This window comes from Podarcis vaucheri, assembly GCF_965113315.1.
Source record: "Podarcis vaucheri genome assembly, chromosome: 18".
Taxonomy (NCBI): Eukaryota; Metazoa; Chordata; class Lepidosauria; order Squamata; family Lacertidae; genus Podarcis; species Podarcis vaucheri.
In genome coordinates this window covers 12,354,060-12,372,441 of record NC_138756.1, presented here as the reverse complement: position 1 = coordinate 12,372,441, position 18,382 = coordinate 12,354,060, and the positions used below count along the sequence as shown (strand labels likewise).

The window sequence follows — 18,382 nt, the reverse complement described above, 5'->3', positions numbered from 1 at the left end:
CGTGGGAGCCGACGCACCCCCAAATTTTCAATGAGGGGGGCTAGGCACATCTTTCCTTTCCTTTGATGGGGTTCCCGCTTTACACCCGCAGTCTGAATGTAGCCCTTCTTTGTTTTTGTGGGGTTTGGGGTTTTTGTGTGTGTAAAGTATCTCCTATAAATCGCTACACTGAATCTGGAAATTCGTGGTTTTGTTCTTTTTATATCCGTTATAGAAAAATAAAAAATTACAAAATTAGAGTAAGACACGCAAACAGAAGAAGAGGAAACAATAAGCAGTGCCCACATAGAAAACAAAACACAACAACAAAAAGATACTGTGTACATTATTTAAAAAGTGAGGGGGGACAACTTCAGGCGTTGAATAACTCTTGCAATGTTACAAAGACTTTGGAAAAAAGGGAGGACTATAATTTGGACAGACTAAAATATGCAGTTGACATAGGTATTTGAAGAAGCCATGGAGGGGAAGAGGAAAGTCCTAAGATTTGAAAGAAGCTTGTTTTATATTCCAGCGGTGGGACAGATGTTAGCTGACTTATGCTATGCTTGCAAGTCTGTAGGGTGCAAGTCTGTTGGGTGACCCGTAAACTGCAACTAATCCAGAATGCGGCAGCCAGACTGGGGACTGGGAGTGGAGACCATAGAACACCAGTCCTGAGAGACCTACGTTTCCAAGCACAATTCAAAGGGTTTGGTGCTGACCTTGAAAGCCCTAAATGGCCCAGTAGACCTGAAGGAGCGTCTCCACCCCGGACGCCGGGGTCCATCTCCCAAGGGCCTTCTGGCGGTTCCCTCCTTGTGAGAAGCAAGGTTACAGGGAAGCAGACAGAGGGCCTTCTTGGTGGTGGCGCCCTCCCGTCAGATGTCAAGGAGAGAAAGAACTACCTGACTTTTAGGAGACAACTGAAGGCAGCCCTATCTAGGGAAGTTTTTAATGTTTGGTGTTTTAAATATTTTTTTTGAGAGCCGCACAGAGTGGCTGGGGAAACACAGCCAGATGGGCAGGGTATAAGTAATATATTATTATTATTATTATTATTATTATTATTATGAGTCATGCTGGGGACACAGCTCATCCCCACCAAGGCCGGGAGTCCCCGGTGGTTCCCCTAGATTGCACATGGCGAGGATCACAATATTTACCCGTAGCCACGAAGCAGAGCGCATGCTCACACTTTCTCTCCTTCCCAAAGAAGGCCTGGTGCGTCACGCAAAGACACCCACAGGCGCTTGCCTTCTTGCGCCCAGGAGGGGCGTCAACTCGGTTTCCTTGGTGAAGGGAAGTTTTCCACCCACAGCAGCGACTGACAGGAGGCGGCATTGCACAAGTGCGACATCGCAAAGGCATGACTCACGTGGGGGTTGCCGGTTAAGGAGGGATCCCTCCTTCTCCTCTCTCTGAACTCTGGAAGACAAAAACCTCTGAAGTGTGCATCACTGCTTTTAAGCGTTTTGCAGCGGGGAAGCTCAGCTGTCAGTGGCTGGGAGAGGATTGTCCTCTCCTCTCGAGTAATGCGCCGCCGATTCTTCATGTCACTGAGATGGAACATGTAAGGCAACACGACGACCAAATACGACGACACGATATCAATATACACTTTTGATATAGTACGAAATATATGAAATCACCTAGACAGAAAACTTAGGAATCTCTGAAAGTCACAAAATATTCACTCTTAATAGATTCTCTTGAAAACATAAAACCAAATACAATCATACCTCATGTTACGTTTGCTTCAGGTTGAGTGTTTGCAGTTTGCGTCCCACAGTGACCCAAAGTACTAGAAAGGGTTACTTCTGGGTTTCGCCTCTCGCGCATGCACAGACACACAAAATGACATCACGCACATGCGCAGAAGCAGGTTGCGTTCCTTTCAGGTTGCAAACAGGCCTCTGGAACGGATCCCGTTTGCAACCAGAGGTACCACTGTAAACATAATTCTTATGTTTCAAAGACTTTCAGAGATTTATAAGACTTATGTTTATTTGGCTTTATGTTTTTTTGTTTTCAAGAGTGTATATTGATATTGTATCATTGTACAGTGGCACCTCGGGTTACATACGCTTCAGATTACATATGCTTCAGGTTAGAGACTCCGCTAACCCAGAAATAGTACCTTGGGTTAAGAACTTTGCTTCAGGATGAGAACAGAAACCGCGCAGCAGCAGCGGGAGGCACCATTAGCTAAAGTGGTGCTTCAGGTTAAGAACAGTTTCAGGTTAAGTGCAGACCTCTGGAATGAATTAAGTTCTTAACCCGAGGTACCACTGTATTTGGTCATTGTGTTGCCTTGGATATTACTGGCTATTGTTTGCAACACAGGGGTTAAAATGTTGTGTTACTGAGATGCCCTCACAGGGGGGGGGGGCACCCAGAGATAAAGCAAGCACATACGTAGGAAAAAAAAAAACACCACCACACCGGAATAATGTTGCAACAGCCCAAAACAGCACAGAAGGAGAGAACTCGTCAGATTCATCGCCAGCCCCCATCTGCCCCCTCCAAATATATATACCATATATTACTGAGGCTTGACCTGTCCTCGGAAAGGGAAGCGGTAGGGCAAAGCAGGGAAGCTCCTTTGGGGCAGAGCGACCAGGGAAATAAGGTCCAGGTAAGGCCGTATTTAAACAGGCCAGAGCAAAGTCGAAATATAAGAAAACATTCTCTCTCTGTGTGTGTGTTTTAAGCTTATGTTACTGGGAAGCAGTGAGACGGGATGGTTTTTTTGAAACGCATTAACAACAACAACTTATTACTTTTACCCCGCTCACCTGGCCAGGCCTCCCCAGCCACTCTGGGTGGCTCCCAACAGAATATTAAAAACATGTTAAAACATCAAACATTAAAAACGTCCCTAAACAGGGCTGCCTTCAGACGTCTTCTAAAAGTCAGATAGTTGTTTATTTCCTTGACATCTGGTGGGAGGGCGTTCCACAGGGCGGGTGCCACCACCAAGAAGGCCCTCTGCCTGGTTCGCTGTAACCTCACTTCTTGCAGGGAGGAAACCGCCAGAAGGCCCTCGGAAGAGGACCCTGGTGTCCGGGGCGGAGACGCTCCTTCAGGGATACAGGGCCATTTAGGGCTTTCAAAGTCAGAAGCAACCCTTTGAACTGTGCTCAGAAACGAACTAAACGTATAAAGCATTAATAAAGAAACAGAGTGAAAGAGAGAGTGTTGGGGCTGACCTTGAAAGCCCTAAATGGCCTGGGTCCTATATCCCTGAAGGAGCATCTCCACCCCCATCATTCTGCCCAGACACCGGGGTCCAGCTCCGAGGGCCTTCTGGCGGTTCCCTCCCTGCGAGAAGCGAGGTTACAGGGAACCAGGCAGAGGGCCTTCTCAGTGGTGGCGCCCGGCTTGTGTAACGCCCTCCCACCAGATGTCAAGGAGATAAAACAACTACAGTGGTACCTTGGTTTACGAACTTAATCCGTTCCGGAAGTCCGTTCTTAAACTAAAACTGTTCTTAAACCGAGGCTCGCTTTCCCTAACAAGGCCTCCTGCCGCCGGTGCCCTTCCACCGTTTGGCTTCCGTTCATAGACCGAGACAAAGTTTGCAAACCGGGACACTACTTCCAGTTTTGCGGAGTTCGTAAACCGAATAGTTCGTTAACAGGGCTGTTCGTAACCCGAGATACCGCTGTATGTGGCTTTTAGAAGACAGCCCTGTATGACTCTTTGACCTCGTATCGTGTTTTTAATATTCCATTGGGAGCTGTCTAGTGTGACTGGGGCAACACAGACAGATGGGTCCCAGATAATTAAGTTGTTGTTGATCATACAAGCTTCTTGCTAGGTTGTTGCTCACAGTTCCAGCCTGTAAATGAAGTCTAATACCTCTGGACAACATGGCAGGGCTGTTGTTAACCACTCAAGAGTGTGAACTGTATTGCAGGCAGTGGCGTAGCGTGGGGGGTGCCAGGGGTGCCGGCCGCACCGGGCGCAACATTGGGGGGGGCGCGTTTGGCCGGCCCTTCGCAAGACAAAAGCCCATAGGGAAATCTCCGGGACAGCGGGGAAGCGCAGCGCGTCTTCCCCACTGTCCTCGGACCTCCTCCGAAGCCTGGCGGTGGGGCAGAGAGACCTTCTCCCCGCGCCAGCCTTCGGATGGCTGTCCTGAAGACTTGAGGTGGGAGCAGTGGCGTAGCGTGGGGGGTGCAGGGGGGGCCCTGCCGCACCTGGCACAACATCTGGGGGGGGGGGCGTGGAACAGACTCGAGTGCTAAAATCCACGGGTTAGGGGGCGCAAATTACTTGCCTTGCCCCGGGTGCTGAGAACCCACGCTACGCCACTGATTGCAGGGCTGTTGTTATAAGCCGCCGCCTCCCAGCCACAGGCCCTTCTGACCCTGGGGGTGCACCCAGGGTTTGTGTGGGGATGGGAGCTCTTCCCCCTCATTCAGCACGTCCTCTGGGACCCATATTATTTCCCCCATGGAATCTGGGAAGGCTTTTTCAACGGAAAATCCAACAGCAGTTCTTCCAGATGAGGACTGCAAACTAAATTAGCGCTAGTGGGTCAGGGGCCTCCCACCCCCTGGAAAGGAGTAAATCAGGATGGTTAGGATTTATGAAATCGTTTTCTATATGGCGTGCCATTCTCGTGGAAGTGGTTTTTTTTTTGCTGTTGCTTAATTGCTGAGCGATCTTTCATATGAAATGGAAGGAAATAAATGCATAAATAAATAGGTTGTGTGTGAGAGAGAGATTTGCATGCCAGTGGCTGTGGAAAAAATGGCCTTGCATGGGGAGCATTCATCGCATACTAACCCCCCCTCTGCTAAAACAAAACAAAACAAAACAAAACACCACGCTGTTTTCTTTGCTCTGTCCACCCGGAAAGGCACCCTGTACGCGCTCAGAGGCCCCAGCAACGCGCGCGGTCAGCGGCGAAACCGGGTTAGCAGCGGGTCCGCTTTGTTGCTCCGCACCCACCCATCTAGAACAAAGGGGCCACCCGCTTCAAGAGCCCCCACGGGGGGTGCTGCCCGCCACCCAGACTTATTGGCGAGGGGGGAGCCGGCCAAAGAGGTGCCGGGGCCCAGGCGCGCAAGGCGACCCGCGAATGCAGAGCGCGCAAGGAGCCAGCGGGCTAAGCGAGGGGTTCCCCGAGCATGTGCAGAGCGCCCCCCGGGGGGGGGCTGCAGCCGAGCAGGGAAGGTCCGATGCCGGAGGAGGAGGAGGCTCGGCTCGGCCTCTCTCTCTGCGCGCCACCGCTGCTGCTTCTCCTGCGCTGTCCGCCTTCCTTTTATAGCGGGGCTAAATTTAGGCCGGCCCGGGGCCGGGCCAAGCGGCAGTTCCAGCCCCCTCCAGGCAGCAGCGCCGGGTCCCTCCGCCGCCTGCCTTCCCGGGACGCGCTTCCTGCGCCCCCGCCATTGGCCTGCGCGCTCGACGGCGCGGCTTAAAAGCAAGGCGCCGGCCGCGCCGGGCAGACACATCCAAAAGCCTCCGAGATCATGGCGCTCCTGCCCGCGCCTAGCCTGCCCTCCTTCGCCTCCTTCTGCAGGGACAGCCGACCGGCCCACCAAGTAAGTAGCTCGCTCGCTCGCCCACCCGGCTCTCTGCGTATGCTCAGAGGCACCGCGCTGGACACTGAAAAGAGGGGCTTTGGGGACGTGGGGTCTAGACTTTGGGGATGCTGCGGGGACTTCTCCAGGGAGGGGGCGCGCCGGCTGTTTTTCTCTGACGGGGCGGGCGGGATCCGGACTCCGCTCACGGCCCGTTTCTCCCCTTCTTGCAGCGCTGGAGTTGCGGGCTGCCAGCGGAGAAGCTGCCCTGCGGCGGGGACCTCTGCTGCCCTCCCGGGCCGGGCCTGGACGGGCTGTGCGCGCCGTCGAAGGACGACGAGGACCTCAACCACGTCCTGGACCTGATTCTCTCCATGGGCAGCGGCGCAGACGGAGGGTCCTTCGGCCCTGACAGCGGCGCGCCCCGCGGGGATTACGGCGCCGGACGGGAGCCCTTCTACGAGCTCAGCCCCTCGCCCGACGGCTGCAGCGGCGGCTACGAGCAGATGGAGCGGGGCAGCCCACCGCCCTACGGCGCCACCGCTGCCCTCCTGCCCGAACTGGAAGCTGCCCCCTATGTGCCTTTCCCGGGGGCCAACGGCGGCTTCATCCAGGGCCGCTTCTTCGTCACGTCGGCATTCGCGGAGGGGCCCAAACCGGAGATGTCGTGGCCGCAATCCTGCGCGCAGATCAAGCAGGAGGGCGCAAGCCCCACGCCCTGCATGCTGGCTGCGTCTCCGCCGCTCCCGGGGGCAGAGACCCCTCCGCTCAGCCCCGACGACCTCTTGGCAGCCGCCGCCGCCGCCGAGTGCCAAGCCCCCCTCGGGCGCCACGCGCAGCCCCCCTACCCGGCGCCCTTCGCCCACCCTCTCCACTACCGCCAGCACCCATCGCAGCAGCAGCAGCAGAGCGCGCCGCCCGCCTTCGCCTTCTTCGACGACAGCTTGCCTTGCCCGGCCTCTGCCCCGAGGGGGCTCCTCACGCCTCCCTCGTCGCCGCTGGAGCTGCTGGAAGCCAAGCCCAAGCGCGGACGCCGCTCCTGGCCGCGCAAACGGACTGCTACCCACACCTGCACCTACGCCGGCTGCGGAAAGACTTACACCAAAAGTTCCCACCTGAAGGCTCACCTGCGCACTCACACAGGTAAGCGCAGGCTTGCCCGCGCCAGGCGGCGCTAAGGGCCCCACCAGAGAGTCCAACCGCCCCCCTCGCCCCCACCTGAGGGTCTGGACAGGCCACCTAGCAACTCCCCCCCCCCAAATCATCTTTATTGGTTTTCATTTTTACAAATCAGTGCAACAAATTAAAAAAAATTAACATGCGATTCCCCCGCCCCCTGCTGTGGCAACTTGCATGCACTGGATTGGGGTGCCAATTTGAATTTTTAAAATGGGGGGGGGAGTTCCCCAGGTAAGCCCCGCCCCACATAATCGATCACATGGCACTACACACAATTGGAATGGCAATGCCCATTAATATATATATTATATGGGGGGCTCTAATATTTTATTGTGGGGGGAGGAGGACCCCAACGCGCTGGATACTTTTCAATTGCGTTCCGTTCTTTGCTGCTTTTGCTTCTAAGCTCTTGCATTCCGATGCGGAGTCCGCAGAATCATAAAAAAACAGCAAAGTTGAGCAAGCAAGAATACAGTTGAAAGCCAGGCACAAATATTGAGGGGCGCAGGTCCTCCGCAGTTCGGGAGCCCCTGGTGGAGGCGAAGCTGAGGTGCATGGAGGGAAAAGCAGATTTTTTTCTCTTTCTTCTCTGCGTCCGCTAAGTCTTCCAAAACAGCAGAGAAAGAGGCTTCCTGTAGCCTGGCCCCAGTTCTCTGAAAAATCTGGCAGGCGGGCGTTGGCTGTTGCTAAACCACCGTCGATGCCACCACTCAAACTCTCTAACCCGGGAGCTGTGGGCTCTCCAGATTGGCTGGCCGACCCAGTGGCGTAGCGTGGGGGGTGCAGGGGGGGCCGGCCGCACCGGGCGCAACATCTGGGGGTTAGGGTTAGGGGGCGCAAATTACTTGCCTTGCCCCGGGTGCTGACAACCCACGCTACGCCACTGGGCCGACCCACCTCGCCTCGTGGCATTTGGGGGGGGGGACATCGGTGCCCTCGAAGGTGCTGGTCCTCTAGGTATGTGACCATTGGTCACGCTGGCTGGCAGTGCAGCAACATCCCGGCGTGAAATTGCGCACAGTGCGAGCTTGGCAACGTTTAAGGTGGAGCTGAGCGCTCGGGGGCTCTGGGCTTGGGGGCGCAGCTGTTCCCAAGAGGCGCTGCCAAGTGACAGAGGCAGGCTGCGTCTTAGGGGGTACTAGATGGGCGGGGTATAAACATTATTATTATTGCTATTATTATTATTATCCGCACACAAAGGGCGTCTCCAAGCCCAGCTGTGTTAGAGCCGCGTTTCCCCAACTTGGATCTCCGGCTGTTTTTTTCCCGGACTACAACTCCCATCATCTGTAGCTAGCGGTCAGGGATGATAGGAATTGTAGTCCGGGAAAAAAACTCCTAAGTTTGGGGAGTGCTGGGTTCAAATCCTCCCCCCACCACTCAGCTTTGAAGCTCAATGGGTGATCTTGGGCCACTGCCTCTGTACGTAACCAGCCTCGCAGGGTTGTCGTGGGGATCAAATGCTAGAATCGTAGCTGCGAGGGACCCCCAAAGGTCATCCAGCCCAACCCGCTGCGCTGCAGGAACCACGCACATCGACTCTTTGATTGCATTTCTATCCCAGGTATTCCTCCAGTCAATCGATCGACACTTACCCCGCTTCCTTCCCTCCACAGGCGAGAAGCCCTATCATTGCAACTGGGACGGCTGCGGCTGGAAGTTTGCGCGTTCCGACGAGCTAACGCGGCACTACCGCAAGCACACCGGGCACCGGCCTTTCCAGTGCCACCTCTGCGACCGCGCCTTCTCTCGCTCCGACCACCTGGCGCTGCACATGAAGAGGCACATGTAGAGAGAGAGAGAGAGGGGGGGACTCTCCAGGACTTAGTCGGGATCCTGTAGCTGGTACTACGTCCGCCTGCGCCTGGGATGAGCGGGGAGGGAAAGGCTTGCGCTGGCCCCCGTAGTAGCGAGCAGGAGACGGCGGGGCTGCGGCCTGCGCCTCTCTCCAGGAGGCTGCGCGGAAACCTGACGGGCTGCTCTCCGCCCCTAACCCCGGGAGGGAGAATATGGGACTTAATTTATAGGGCTCTTGAGACGAAAGGGCTGTCCGGGTGTAAATAGTCGATCTGCGACCGCCCAGAAGATCAGCTGGAACGGAAGGCTTGGCTTGAGGATCGCGCGGAAGGATCGCGCGGAGGCAGGAGACGCCTCGCGCAAAACGCTCCCAGCTGCCTTAACCTACACTAGAGCTCCTTAACAAGGCTTGAGGTCTTGTGAAGAAACGACCTTTTTTTAAAAGAAAAGAAAAGAATATATACATAAATAATGTACATAGTTTTATACACAAGTGTTGGGAGGATACACGCGAAAGACGAAATGGGCACGTTTCTTGCCCATGTCCACTTTTTTTGGGGAAAAAAATGAAAACTTTTATAAAATATATATATTAAAGATTCTTTTTTCTAAAATAAGCCTGATTCTTTGTCTAGGAATCCTTTGGCCTGGAGGGGGTGGGAGGAAGGCAGGTGCAAGCCCCGGGCCCAAAAAGATGGTTGTTGCTGTTGTTATTCCTTGGACCTATAGGTGCCCATAACCTACCCCCTCCCAGCTCCCCCAAAATCCTACGCCTGCCCCCCCACGCCCTCAGCGCGCAAGAAATAGACCCGGGCACGGACCGCAGCAGGGCGAATGCTTTGCACCAGAAACGGCTCTCCAGTTCAAAAGCAACCCAAGGCTATAATCCGAGTCTCATTTTTAGTTTACTCGACAGCTATTTCGGGAGCGCCCTGAAATCTCTTCCAGATGCTGCGGCAGCTGCGCCCGCGGCCGGGCTCTGTGGGCAAGCTGGTTTTGCGCGCGTGTGGGTATTTTAATGTGAAACGTAAACACGGCATGTCAGTAATTGCAGAGTCCTTTTTTGAAGGGGGGGGGGTCAGGACGGCTGCTGCTGTTCCCCAAAGGCTGGGGGTGGGCGGATGGAGACGCTGGAACAGAGAAAGGTAGTTTCTTCGCTAACTAGATCCCTAAACAAAATAAAAAAATTCCTTCCAGTAGCACCTTAAAGACCAACTAAGTTAGTTCTTGGTATGAGCTTTCGTGTGCATGCACACTTCTTCAGATACACTTCTTCAGATACGCATGCACACGAAAGCTCATACCAAGAACTAACTTAGTTGGTCTTTAAGGTGCTACTGGAAGGAATTTTTTTATTTTGACTATGGCAGACCAACACGGCTACCTATCTGTAACTAGATCCCTAAACGCGCCCGCCACCCGCTTGCGGTGCGTACAAACTGCGTGAGAGGCGCGCATCTTCCTCCACGCTCCAGAGGGTCGTTTTCTGACCCTCTTTTTCGCACCTCTGCAAATCAACCCCCGCCATTTCCCTTCCAGGGTTTTGTATCTGGACACTTTGTGATTGCTGGGCTCGCAGTTTCCACGGCGCCATTAAAAAAAAAAGACAAAAACGGGGTGACGCGGCGGGGCTGCAGAGATTTTTTGCAAAAACAACAAACACCGCCACCAAACCCTTTTTGCAAGAAACCAACGTCTCCTCCCGCAAAGCAAACCGCGCAGAAGCAGAGCGAGGCTGCAGTTCGTTGCTGTTTCTCAGGGGTGGGGAGGGAGGAGGAGGAGAGGGGAAATGGGTGTGTGCAAAAGGCGCAGGATTGTGCCCTCGGAGGTGCTCACAAAGCCGCTTACCCAATATAGCTTATTGAGAGAGTCAGCAAAACTACGGCACTTTGGAGAGAATTTAGATCCCTTCGCTGTGCGCGCGCGCGCACACACACACACACACACACACGTGTTGTCTCTGAATTATTTCGACTATTAACAGCAAGCGCAGGCTTGGGTTTAGGAAATGAGCTATAGTTTAAAACCACCTGACGCGCCCCAGGTTGTGGGAGGTGGAATAAAATTGACCCTGCTGCAAACTAGAACGGGCACCTCTTGCAAGTGCGCAGAGCATCACAGGCTGCGCGTTGCCCGAAAAGGGTCGCAGCCATTGGCAGCCCTGAATTTATCCGATTCTCCTTTTCAGTTTGGGGCAGTAAACGCCACAAGGGACCCGTTCCTTGCGCCTGCCTTTGGATAGCCGGCGGCGTTTCTAAGTATTCTCAGGAGGAATAAAAACTTCTTAACTCGCGCCTTTACGCACGCTGTTCTTCCAAATCTCTCCCCTCCCCGCAACCCCACTCAGGGAGTCGCTCCGGACTCTCGCCATTTCTAGACCTCTTCCAGCTCCGCAAAGGGTTCTTTCTGGAAGCGCATTGCGCACAGGCAGAAGCGCCCCGCAAATTCTCCCCTGGTGAGCCCAGGAAGGCGAGCCGTTCACGGGTTAACCGGGCAGCGCGGAGAAAGGAAGAAACAGGCTCTCGCTATTTGCATGGAGGGGCGGCGGGGTCGGTCGGTCGGTTGTTGTTCACCAAAAAAAGGTTTGCCCGAATTAGCTCTCCCCGCAATGAGAGACCGCTTTGCAGAAAATGACTGGGGAGCTATTTAAAGGCCGTTGCCGAAATAAGCAACAAAGAAAGCGAAACGCTGTCATTTCTGGAAAGGGGGCTGGAGGGCAGTCCTGCAAAGTTGGCCAGCAGGAGGAGGAGGAGGAGGAAGAAGAGGAGAGCCTTGGAGGAAGCAACTCCGCGGCTCCAGATTCTGCAGAAAGCCGAGGTTGCACAACTTGCAGCTCCGAGCGCGGGCGCAGGAAGCGCGGCGGCGATGATGGGCTCCGATTGTTGCTGCAATGGCTTCAGCCCTTTCCGGCTCCCGTTCCGACCACAGCGCACAGGTTCACCAGCAAACGGAGAGGCCAAACCCCAAAGGGGCAGGCTGGGGGGGGGTGGTGGAAGGGGGCGGCTCAGGGACCGGGAGACTTGGGGACACACAAACACACACAATCATTTGCCCTCCCCGCCTTCTTCAAATGCCACTGGCTTCAAGGTGCGCCCTCGACCTCCTGCAAGGTGCATCGGACTCCCTCCGTTCCCTGGAGGTTTTTGGTTTTAAAGCAGAAGTTGGACGCCCACCTCTCAGGGACAGAATTGTAGAGTTGGAAGGGACCCCACAGCACCGTCCAGTCCAACCCCCTGCAATGCAGCTGCCCCCATGCGGGAATCGAACCTGCAGCCTTGGCTGGTTCCTTGGCACCATGCTCCAACCAACTGCAGAGATTCCTGCATTCTTCTTCTCCGATCCCTCGTAGCCGAGTAAGATTGTCTTCCATAAACACGGTTTTCCCAGTGAGTCCGTAAGAGACTGCGGAGGCCAATTCTGGACCCCCACGTCCTTCCACAGTGGGGACATTGGTTTCCAGGTGGGAGTTGATCCTGGTGAGGGTTTTCCAAGCGTGCCTTCCTCTTGGCACATTTCTCCCTCGCGTCCTGAGTTCGAGTGTCTTCAAAGCCCAGGACACCTTTGGTCAAGGCTGTTCTCCAACTGGAGCGCTCGCAGGCCAGTGTTTCCCAGTTGTCGGTGTTTATACTACATTTTAAAAGATTTGCCTTGAGAGAGTCTTTGAACCTCTTTTGTCAACCACCAGCATTACGCTTTCCATTTTAAAGTTCGGAATAGAGGAGTTGCTTTGGAAGGCGACCATCGGGCATCCGCACAACATTCCTGCATTGCAGGGGGCTGGAATGGATGACCCCTGGGGTCCCTTATCAACTATGCCATTTGGCGATTCTATAAGCGCCGACATAACTCGGCTGTTTACAACCCCAGGGGTTTCCCCGATGGCTTTCTCCCTGCCCTCACGGCTGCCCAAGCCTCACCACGAAGGTGTCTGGAAAATGTGGTGGGCCGCTGGTGTACAATGTCCAAGGGGGCTGGAGTTAAGTGGGGTGGGGGGGTGGCAGCCAGCCCCCCCAGTGCTTCCTGCGAAGTTCCCACCAGCCTCTTTCCTCCGTGCAGCTGGAGATGGGGGACAGGGAGCTCGTCTGAAACCAGCCCCACTTGTGGGCAACTGGAAAGAGGTTAAGGGGTCCAGGACACCCCCAGAGGAGGAGCAGGTGGGGTGTGTGCCTCTTCCATGCCCCCCTCCCCGTAACAGAGGAGGAGGAGGAGAGGCAGGAGAGGGGAGACTCTCTGTGGTCACAGAGGACCCCGGAACCGCCGGGAGGAAGACCCCAAACAAATGGGGGCAGAAATATGAGCAGGTCCGACCCACTAGGCTCCCGACCCCCCCACCCCCCCAAAAAAGAAGGGAAAGAGAGAGAGAGCCATCCCAGAGTCTCGCATGCTCCAAAATAAGTAAACTTTTCATTTATTATATTAAACAATAACATTTCTCTTATATTAAACAATAAAACACAGAGCATGGGTTAAAATTCAAACATTCCCCCCTCCCTCCCGGCAAACCTTCTCTCCTCCCTATTGCCCCCCCACTCCCCACCCCCTTTGCTATAGGATAATTCCAAGAGCATAGATACAGTCATGTACATGTCTGGATATATAATACATCATCAGCCGATCTCCTGGGGGGGGGAGTGGAGGGGGCAGCGTGGCCGAGGTCCAAAGGATGTGCCGGGGGGGGCTTCTTGGTTCCCCTTGCAGCAGCAGCAAAACACACACACACATCTCCCCCCCCCAAAAAAAAACCCACTCTCTCCCTCCCCACTGTTCCAAATCCCTCTGCCCCCTTGGAGAGACCCCTAAGCTCAATTTGATGCAGAGGACTTGACTTTTCTGGTGCCTGAGGTCCAGGAGGGGGCACAGCTGCTCAAGCCCCCCCCCAAAAAACTCTTTCTAAAGAGAGAAGCAACGAAGGGAGGAGAGGAAATGAAAGAGAATGCTTTCTCCTCCACCAAAAAATGTAAAGACTTTAAACTCTGTTTAAGAAAGGAACTCCGCAAGCAAGAGACCTCTTGAGCCAATGGGTCTACTCTAAGGAGGGCTTGGAAGCAGCTGAGAAGAGTTCCTAGCGGAGGGGGGCAGGCAGAGGAGAAGAGAGATAGCAGCCGGTTTGCGTCCCACATGAAATGAAGTGGGGGGGGGGCGACGGCGTGGATATTAAGAGCCACAAGATGAGTGCCTTGGGGTGGGAGGGGGGGTGCGAAAGTGTGGAAAACACTGATGGCGAAACACCAGTGGAGAAATGGGGGGGGGCGCACGTCTCTTTAATACCAAGACCCTGTGACAACTGGATCAACTGGATCGGGAGCCGGTTTGGAGGGCCCCCCCATGACCAAAGAACGCTCCTAGGTGGGGGAAGCGCCCACCCACCCTGGCAAAGTGCCCCCCAGCGAACTGCAGTTCCCAGGATTCCCCATGGACTGTAAAGAGGGGGGCAGGATAGCTCTAAATGCACATTCTGGCACATTTTGCCCCTTGCTATTTTGTGCCGTGCCCCCCCCCCCCAAGACGGAGGAAGCCCTGTCTGTGTTTGGCCGCCCCTCCCCACAAGCGGCACCCTTGCCCATCCCTCTCCCCGGGGGGGGGGCTAGGAGTAGTTTTGGGGTGCTAAAAGGGAGCCCCATGCTCCCCCCGGGGTCAACCGAAAACCGTGGCTGATTCTGCCAACAGGAAAGGAAACTGAAGAAAACTCTCTCTCTCTCTCTCATCCGCACACAAACACACAGAGAAATGGGTGCAGGATTAAGACCCCACCCCTGGGAGTGTTGTTTTTTTTTTTGGGGGGGTGCCTGCACACGTATTTCTTGCAGCCCCAAAACGCCACCCTCAAGAAGCGAATTGCATTTACCCGTGCCCCCTATATTTGAGAAGCAAGAATTTGCAGCGAGAGAGAAACAGACTTTTTTTCTTTCTTGTTTGGCAGAAGCTTGAGACTCTAACCACAAGAATCGCTCTTTCATTTCCAGATCTTAGGGAGTAAATATATATATATACACACACACAAACACACACACACACACATAAGAGCGACACACGAGGCCGGCGGATTTACGGGCAGCGCTCAGAGGCAAGGTCCTTCGGCACGTTCACCCCCAGATATATACATATATAAAATCTCCTATATATATCTACATTTCTCTATATCACAAGGGGGTGGGTCGCGTCCCGGAGGGGTGGGGGCTGGCTGCTGAGGAGACGGCAGATGGGGACAATATACACCGGGGGGGGGGGGGCGGCGAAAATCAAAGATACAAAAAACTGTAATAGATCTGGAGGCTGCGGCGGCACATTTCCCCAGCTTCTCAGCCCGCAAGATGGAGGCGGATGGGGACCCCAAAGGAAGGCGCGGATCTGGTCCTTCCTGGGGTGCGTGTGTGTGTGTGGGACGGGGTTCTCCTTTGGGTTCTCCTCCTCCTCCAAAGAAGAACCGGCCGAGGACCCAACTCTCTCCTGAAGCCTTGGCGCCCGAATTTGTCCCATCCCTTTGGAGCTGCTAAGCGGTTGGCCGACCCCCCTCCCCACACAAAGGGGGCTGGTGTCTCTGGGTGCTTCTGTGGGCGAATGGGATCTTCCTGCCTGGGGGGGGGGCGGATCCCCGGGGGTGGCCAAAAGGGGGCCCCCCGATTCTCCACCGGAGCTGGGAGGGAAGGACGGAGCCGGTCTCGGATCCCACAGCCGTAGGGGAAACGGGCGCCTCGGAGAGGGGGTGGGAGGGCAAGAGAAGCCCCCACCCCACCCGCAATGGGTGGGGAAGGGCGGTGGGGAGCCCTCAGCCCCCCCAGGGCAAAGGCACCGGGGTCAAGAGGCCCTTGGGGAAGATGGAAGGAGGGCCGGCCTTCTGGAAGGAGGAAAAGCTGTTCTGGGGAGGGCAAGGGGGCAGAACTTAGGGGGCCCCATCTCTGCACAGAGCCTGGGAAGCTGGAGGCTTTCCTGGCCTGGGGGAGAGGGAACCCCTTTGAGGGGGAGATGCCCCTATTGCAGGAGCAGCAGCCGTCTCAGGGGGGGTGCACAAAGCCCCCCCAACACGCCACTCGGACCCCCACCCACATGCCCAAAAGGAACCCGCTTGCAGCCGCACATTTGCCCCCCTGCTCTCACCCGCGTTGCCCCCCCCCAGCTCTGGAACGGAGACCCCCCTCTTGCCCCACAGCTCAGAAGACGCGGCTTGGCTTTTCTCAAGACTTTCCAGGATGTTTTTCAGGCAGAAATACAGAGAAAGAGAGAGAGAGAGATATAAACACACCGACCTGCCCTTCGAGGCTGCAACGTATTTTAACTTCCCCCGGTTTCGGTATGAATTGGCGCTGGTTAACCGAACGTTCGAGGCAGCCGGGGGGGGGGGCGGGGGGCGTTATCAGCAGGGTTTTTCCTGGGCGATCAAAGAGAGCGTTAGGAATCGGGGTGCCTGGGGGGTTTGTGGGGGGAGAGAAAAGGGGGTGAAAAGGAATCCACGTTGAGAGCGCTGCAAAGAAAGGGGGAAAAAAGGCAGAGGGGGCCATCTTCCTGGCGCCCCGCCGTGGGGGGAAGGCCTGGGTGGGACCCCCTTCTTTCCCCACCCCCCCTGCCCTATGCCCACCCCAAGGCTGGCACAGCTGAGCAACACCCAAGCCCCCCCATGGGAGGTTTCGAAGAGTGAGAGGTCCAGGGTCTTTTCCGGCGGGCAGAGGGCAAAAATTAAAAGGAGTGGGGGGGGGGGAAACGGCCGGCTGAGTTCACCAGGGGGTGGGGGAGCAGCTTCTTGGGGGCAGCCCCCCACCTGTCCGCCTGTGCAAGGAGACGGCATCCTCGTGCGAGTCCTGCGTCCTTTCCCCCGCAGAGAGGGGCTTCCCCGCGCCGGATGCGGCGCCACGGAGAGGCGGTTCGCTTCGTCGCGTCGAAAGAACGGAGACCGGGGTCGGCGGGTCGGAGACGGTGGTCTAGGGAGCGGCGGAAGGGGAGGAGAGGGAAGCCCCCCCCGGAGCCCCCTAGGAGACGGGCATGTCCGCTTTGCTGAGGGCGATGGCCAGCTCAAGGTCCTCCTGCTCCTGCCGCCTCAGCCGCGCCAGGCGCTCCTCCTCCGCCTTCTCGCTCTCTCGCTTCGCCCAGGCGAGTTGCTGCTCCTCATTGCCAAGCTGGGGAGAGAAAGAGAGGGTTGGGAGGGATGACCGCTGGAGGGCCCCCCTTTCCAATTCTCTCCCTAGGGGCCACCATATTTCCTGCCTCCCGGATCATGGGAGGGTCTTTAGCCGCGGGGTTGGGATGGATGACCGCTGGAGGGCCCCCCTTTCCAATTCTCTCCCTGGGGGCCACCATTCCATCATGGGAAGGGATGGTGGGGGCCCCGCTCCTGCTTTCCCTTCCTTCCTCCCGCCCTCCGAAAAAAGCAGCACCCGGTTATATCGGGGAAGGGCCCGGTCCCGTCACACGCCTAGAGCGAGTTTGGGGTTCCCCATGGAGGCTGCGTCTGGGGGCCCCCCTTCAGTTTGACTGGGCTCTCTTTGCCCCGTTCAAATCCTGCCTCGCGGGGGGTTGGTCTAGATGACCCACTGGGGTCCCAGTCCGACTCTCAGAGCTCAGTGCTCTAGCCAGAACTTTGAGGGCAGCTCACACTGCAGGGAGACCCTCCCTCCTCCCCAAAAAGCCACGAAGGGCGTGGGAATCAGACTATCGACTCCTAATTGTACCAAGTATGGTCTCTCTGTCTCACACCCATACACAGGGCTAAGAGCCAGGGGAACTGCCCGCCACTGGCTGCAAACCCTTTCCCCCTTCCCCGAGGGAAGGCAGCCGGCAGTTCCCCCGATAAAAGAGGGGAGGACCCACACAAAAATCAAGGACATAAGAGGAGGGTTTGCCCAGTTTCAAACGGTGACAGTCCGGAGAAAAAAATATCGTTGAGCTTTCTTTGCAAAATCTCCAGTGAAGGTTTTTGACTTTAATAGAAAATTCGACAAAAAAAGCAACGGAGATTTTAACCCATTTTACAAAATTCCGCTATATTTGACAGGTGAATCCCAGCTATGCCTGGGAAATTCTGGACGCAACGTAGCCATAATAATAATAATAATAATAATAATAATAATTTGTTTATACCTCACCCATTTGGCTGGATTTCCCTAGCCACTCTGGGCGGCTCCCAACAGAATAATATAATAATAATAATGCAATAAAACATTTAAATCTTCCCTAAAGGACAGCAAGCCTTATAGCAGCACAATAAGGCTATTCCGCTTATGAAACCTTGCGATTCTTTTAGTTGTTTTAACCTCCTGCTCGACTCTCTGATCTTATTCTGGCTTGGTTTTTTTTTAAAATAAAGCAAAATAAATCACTGCATCTTGCTTTCACCATTGTATTTTAGCTATTTTAAAAATGCTGGCCCGCGACCGTAATAAACCGAAAACTGCAGCGGCGATTTCACCGGCCTCCTCCTCCTTTTGCAAAGTCTGGTTTTTGGCTGGGGAAATGGATGGGAAGGCTCAGCAAAAAAAACCCCAAAACTCAAGCCAGGAAGGTGAGAAAGTTTGAAGGTGCCTCGGAAATTAAAAAAGAAGAAAAAAAGAAGAATTAAAAATAAAACCATCGCAGGTTTTCCTGTTTATCAGCTGAACGCTTCTCTCTCTTTCTCTCTGCGTCAAACGCTCAACGCCAAACCTGCCGCTAGAATAAAGATCCACAACGTGGCTTTGAGTTCCTTTTGCTAACACACACACACACACACACACACACACACACACTCCTCCAAGACTAATAAGCTGAACGAAATAATTAAGACGCTAACCAGAGCATCTCTCCCTGCAAGGAAGGAGATTCACACATTTCAGTCCCTCCTGAAACCAGCACTTTATTGCAAAACCTTGAGGACTAGAGTCTTAGCTTACGGAGCAACGCGATAAGGCGGTTTTCCTACGCCCCAA

At 55.0% G+C, this 18,382-nt stretch overlaps 2 protein-coding genes and 1 long non-coding RNA gene across 7 annotated transcripts in view; 1 reads left to right on the top strand and 2 right to left on the bottom strand.

Moving 5' to 3' along the window:
• The first annotated feature begins 5,388 nt into the window (after window positions 1-5,388).
• On the top strand, window positions 5,389-9,106 carry KLF2 (KLF transcription factor 2). Its single transcript, XM_082206929.1, has 3 exons — window positions 5,389-5,534; window positions 5,747-6,656; window positions 8,309-9,106. Exons 1-3 carry the CDS (start codon window positions 5,463-5,465, stop codon window positions 8,482-8,484), a joined length of 1,158 nt encoding a protein of 385 aa, XP_082063055.1. The 5' UTR covers window positions 5,389-5,462; the 3' UTR covers window positions 8,485-9,106.
• LOC309523171 lies at window positions 7,281-8,300 on the bottom strand. The gene is made up of 2 exons (XR_014215274.1): window positions 7,577-8,300; window positions 7,281-7,443 (listed from the first exon to the last, which is right to left on the bottom strand). It is a non-coding gene; the product is annotated as an uncharacterized lncRNA (long non-coding RNA).
• A 3,775-nt stretch (window positions 9,107-12,881) lies between the features above and the next one.
• Window positions 12,882-18,382, bottom strand: part of EPS15L1 (epidermal growth factor receptor pathway substrate 15 like 1) — a 37,184-nt gene continuing 31,683 nt past the window's right edge. For 4 of the 5 annotated variants that reach the window (XM_082206877.1, XM_082206879.1, XM_082206880.1 and 1 more), the window contains one exon: window positions 12,882-16,597. In XM_082206877.1, the coding sequence (XP_082063003.1) occupies window positions 16,451-16,597 (147 nt within the window). In that variant the 3' untranslated portion in view covers window positions 12,882-16,450. The remainder of the gene's footprint in view (window positions 16,598-18,382) is intronic. The other variant, XM_082206881.1, reaches the window with a different exon arrangement.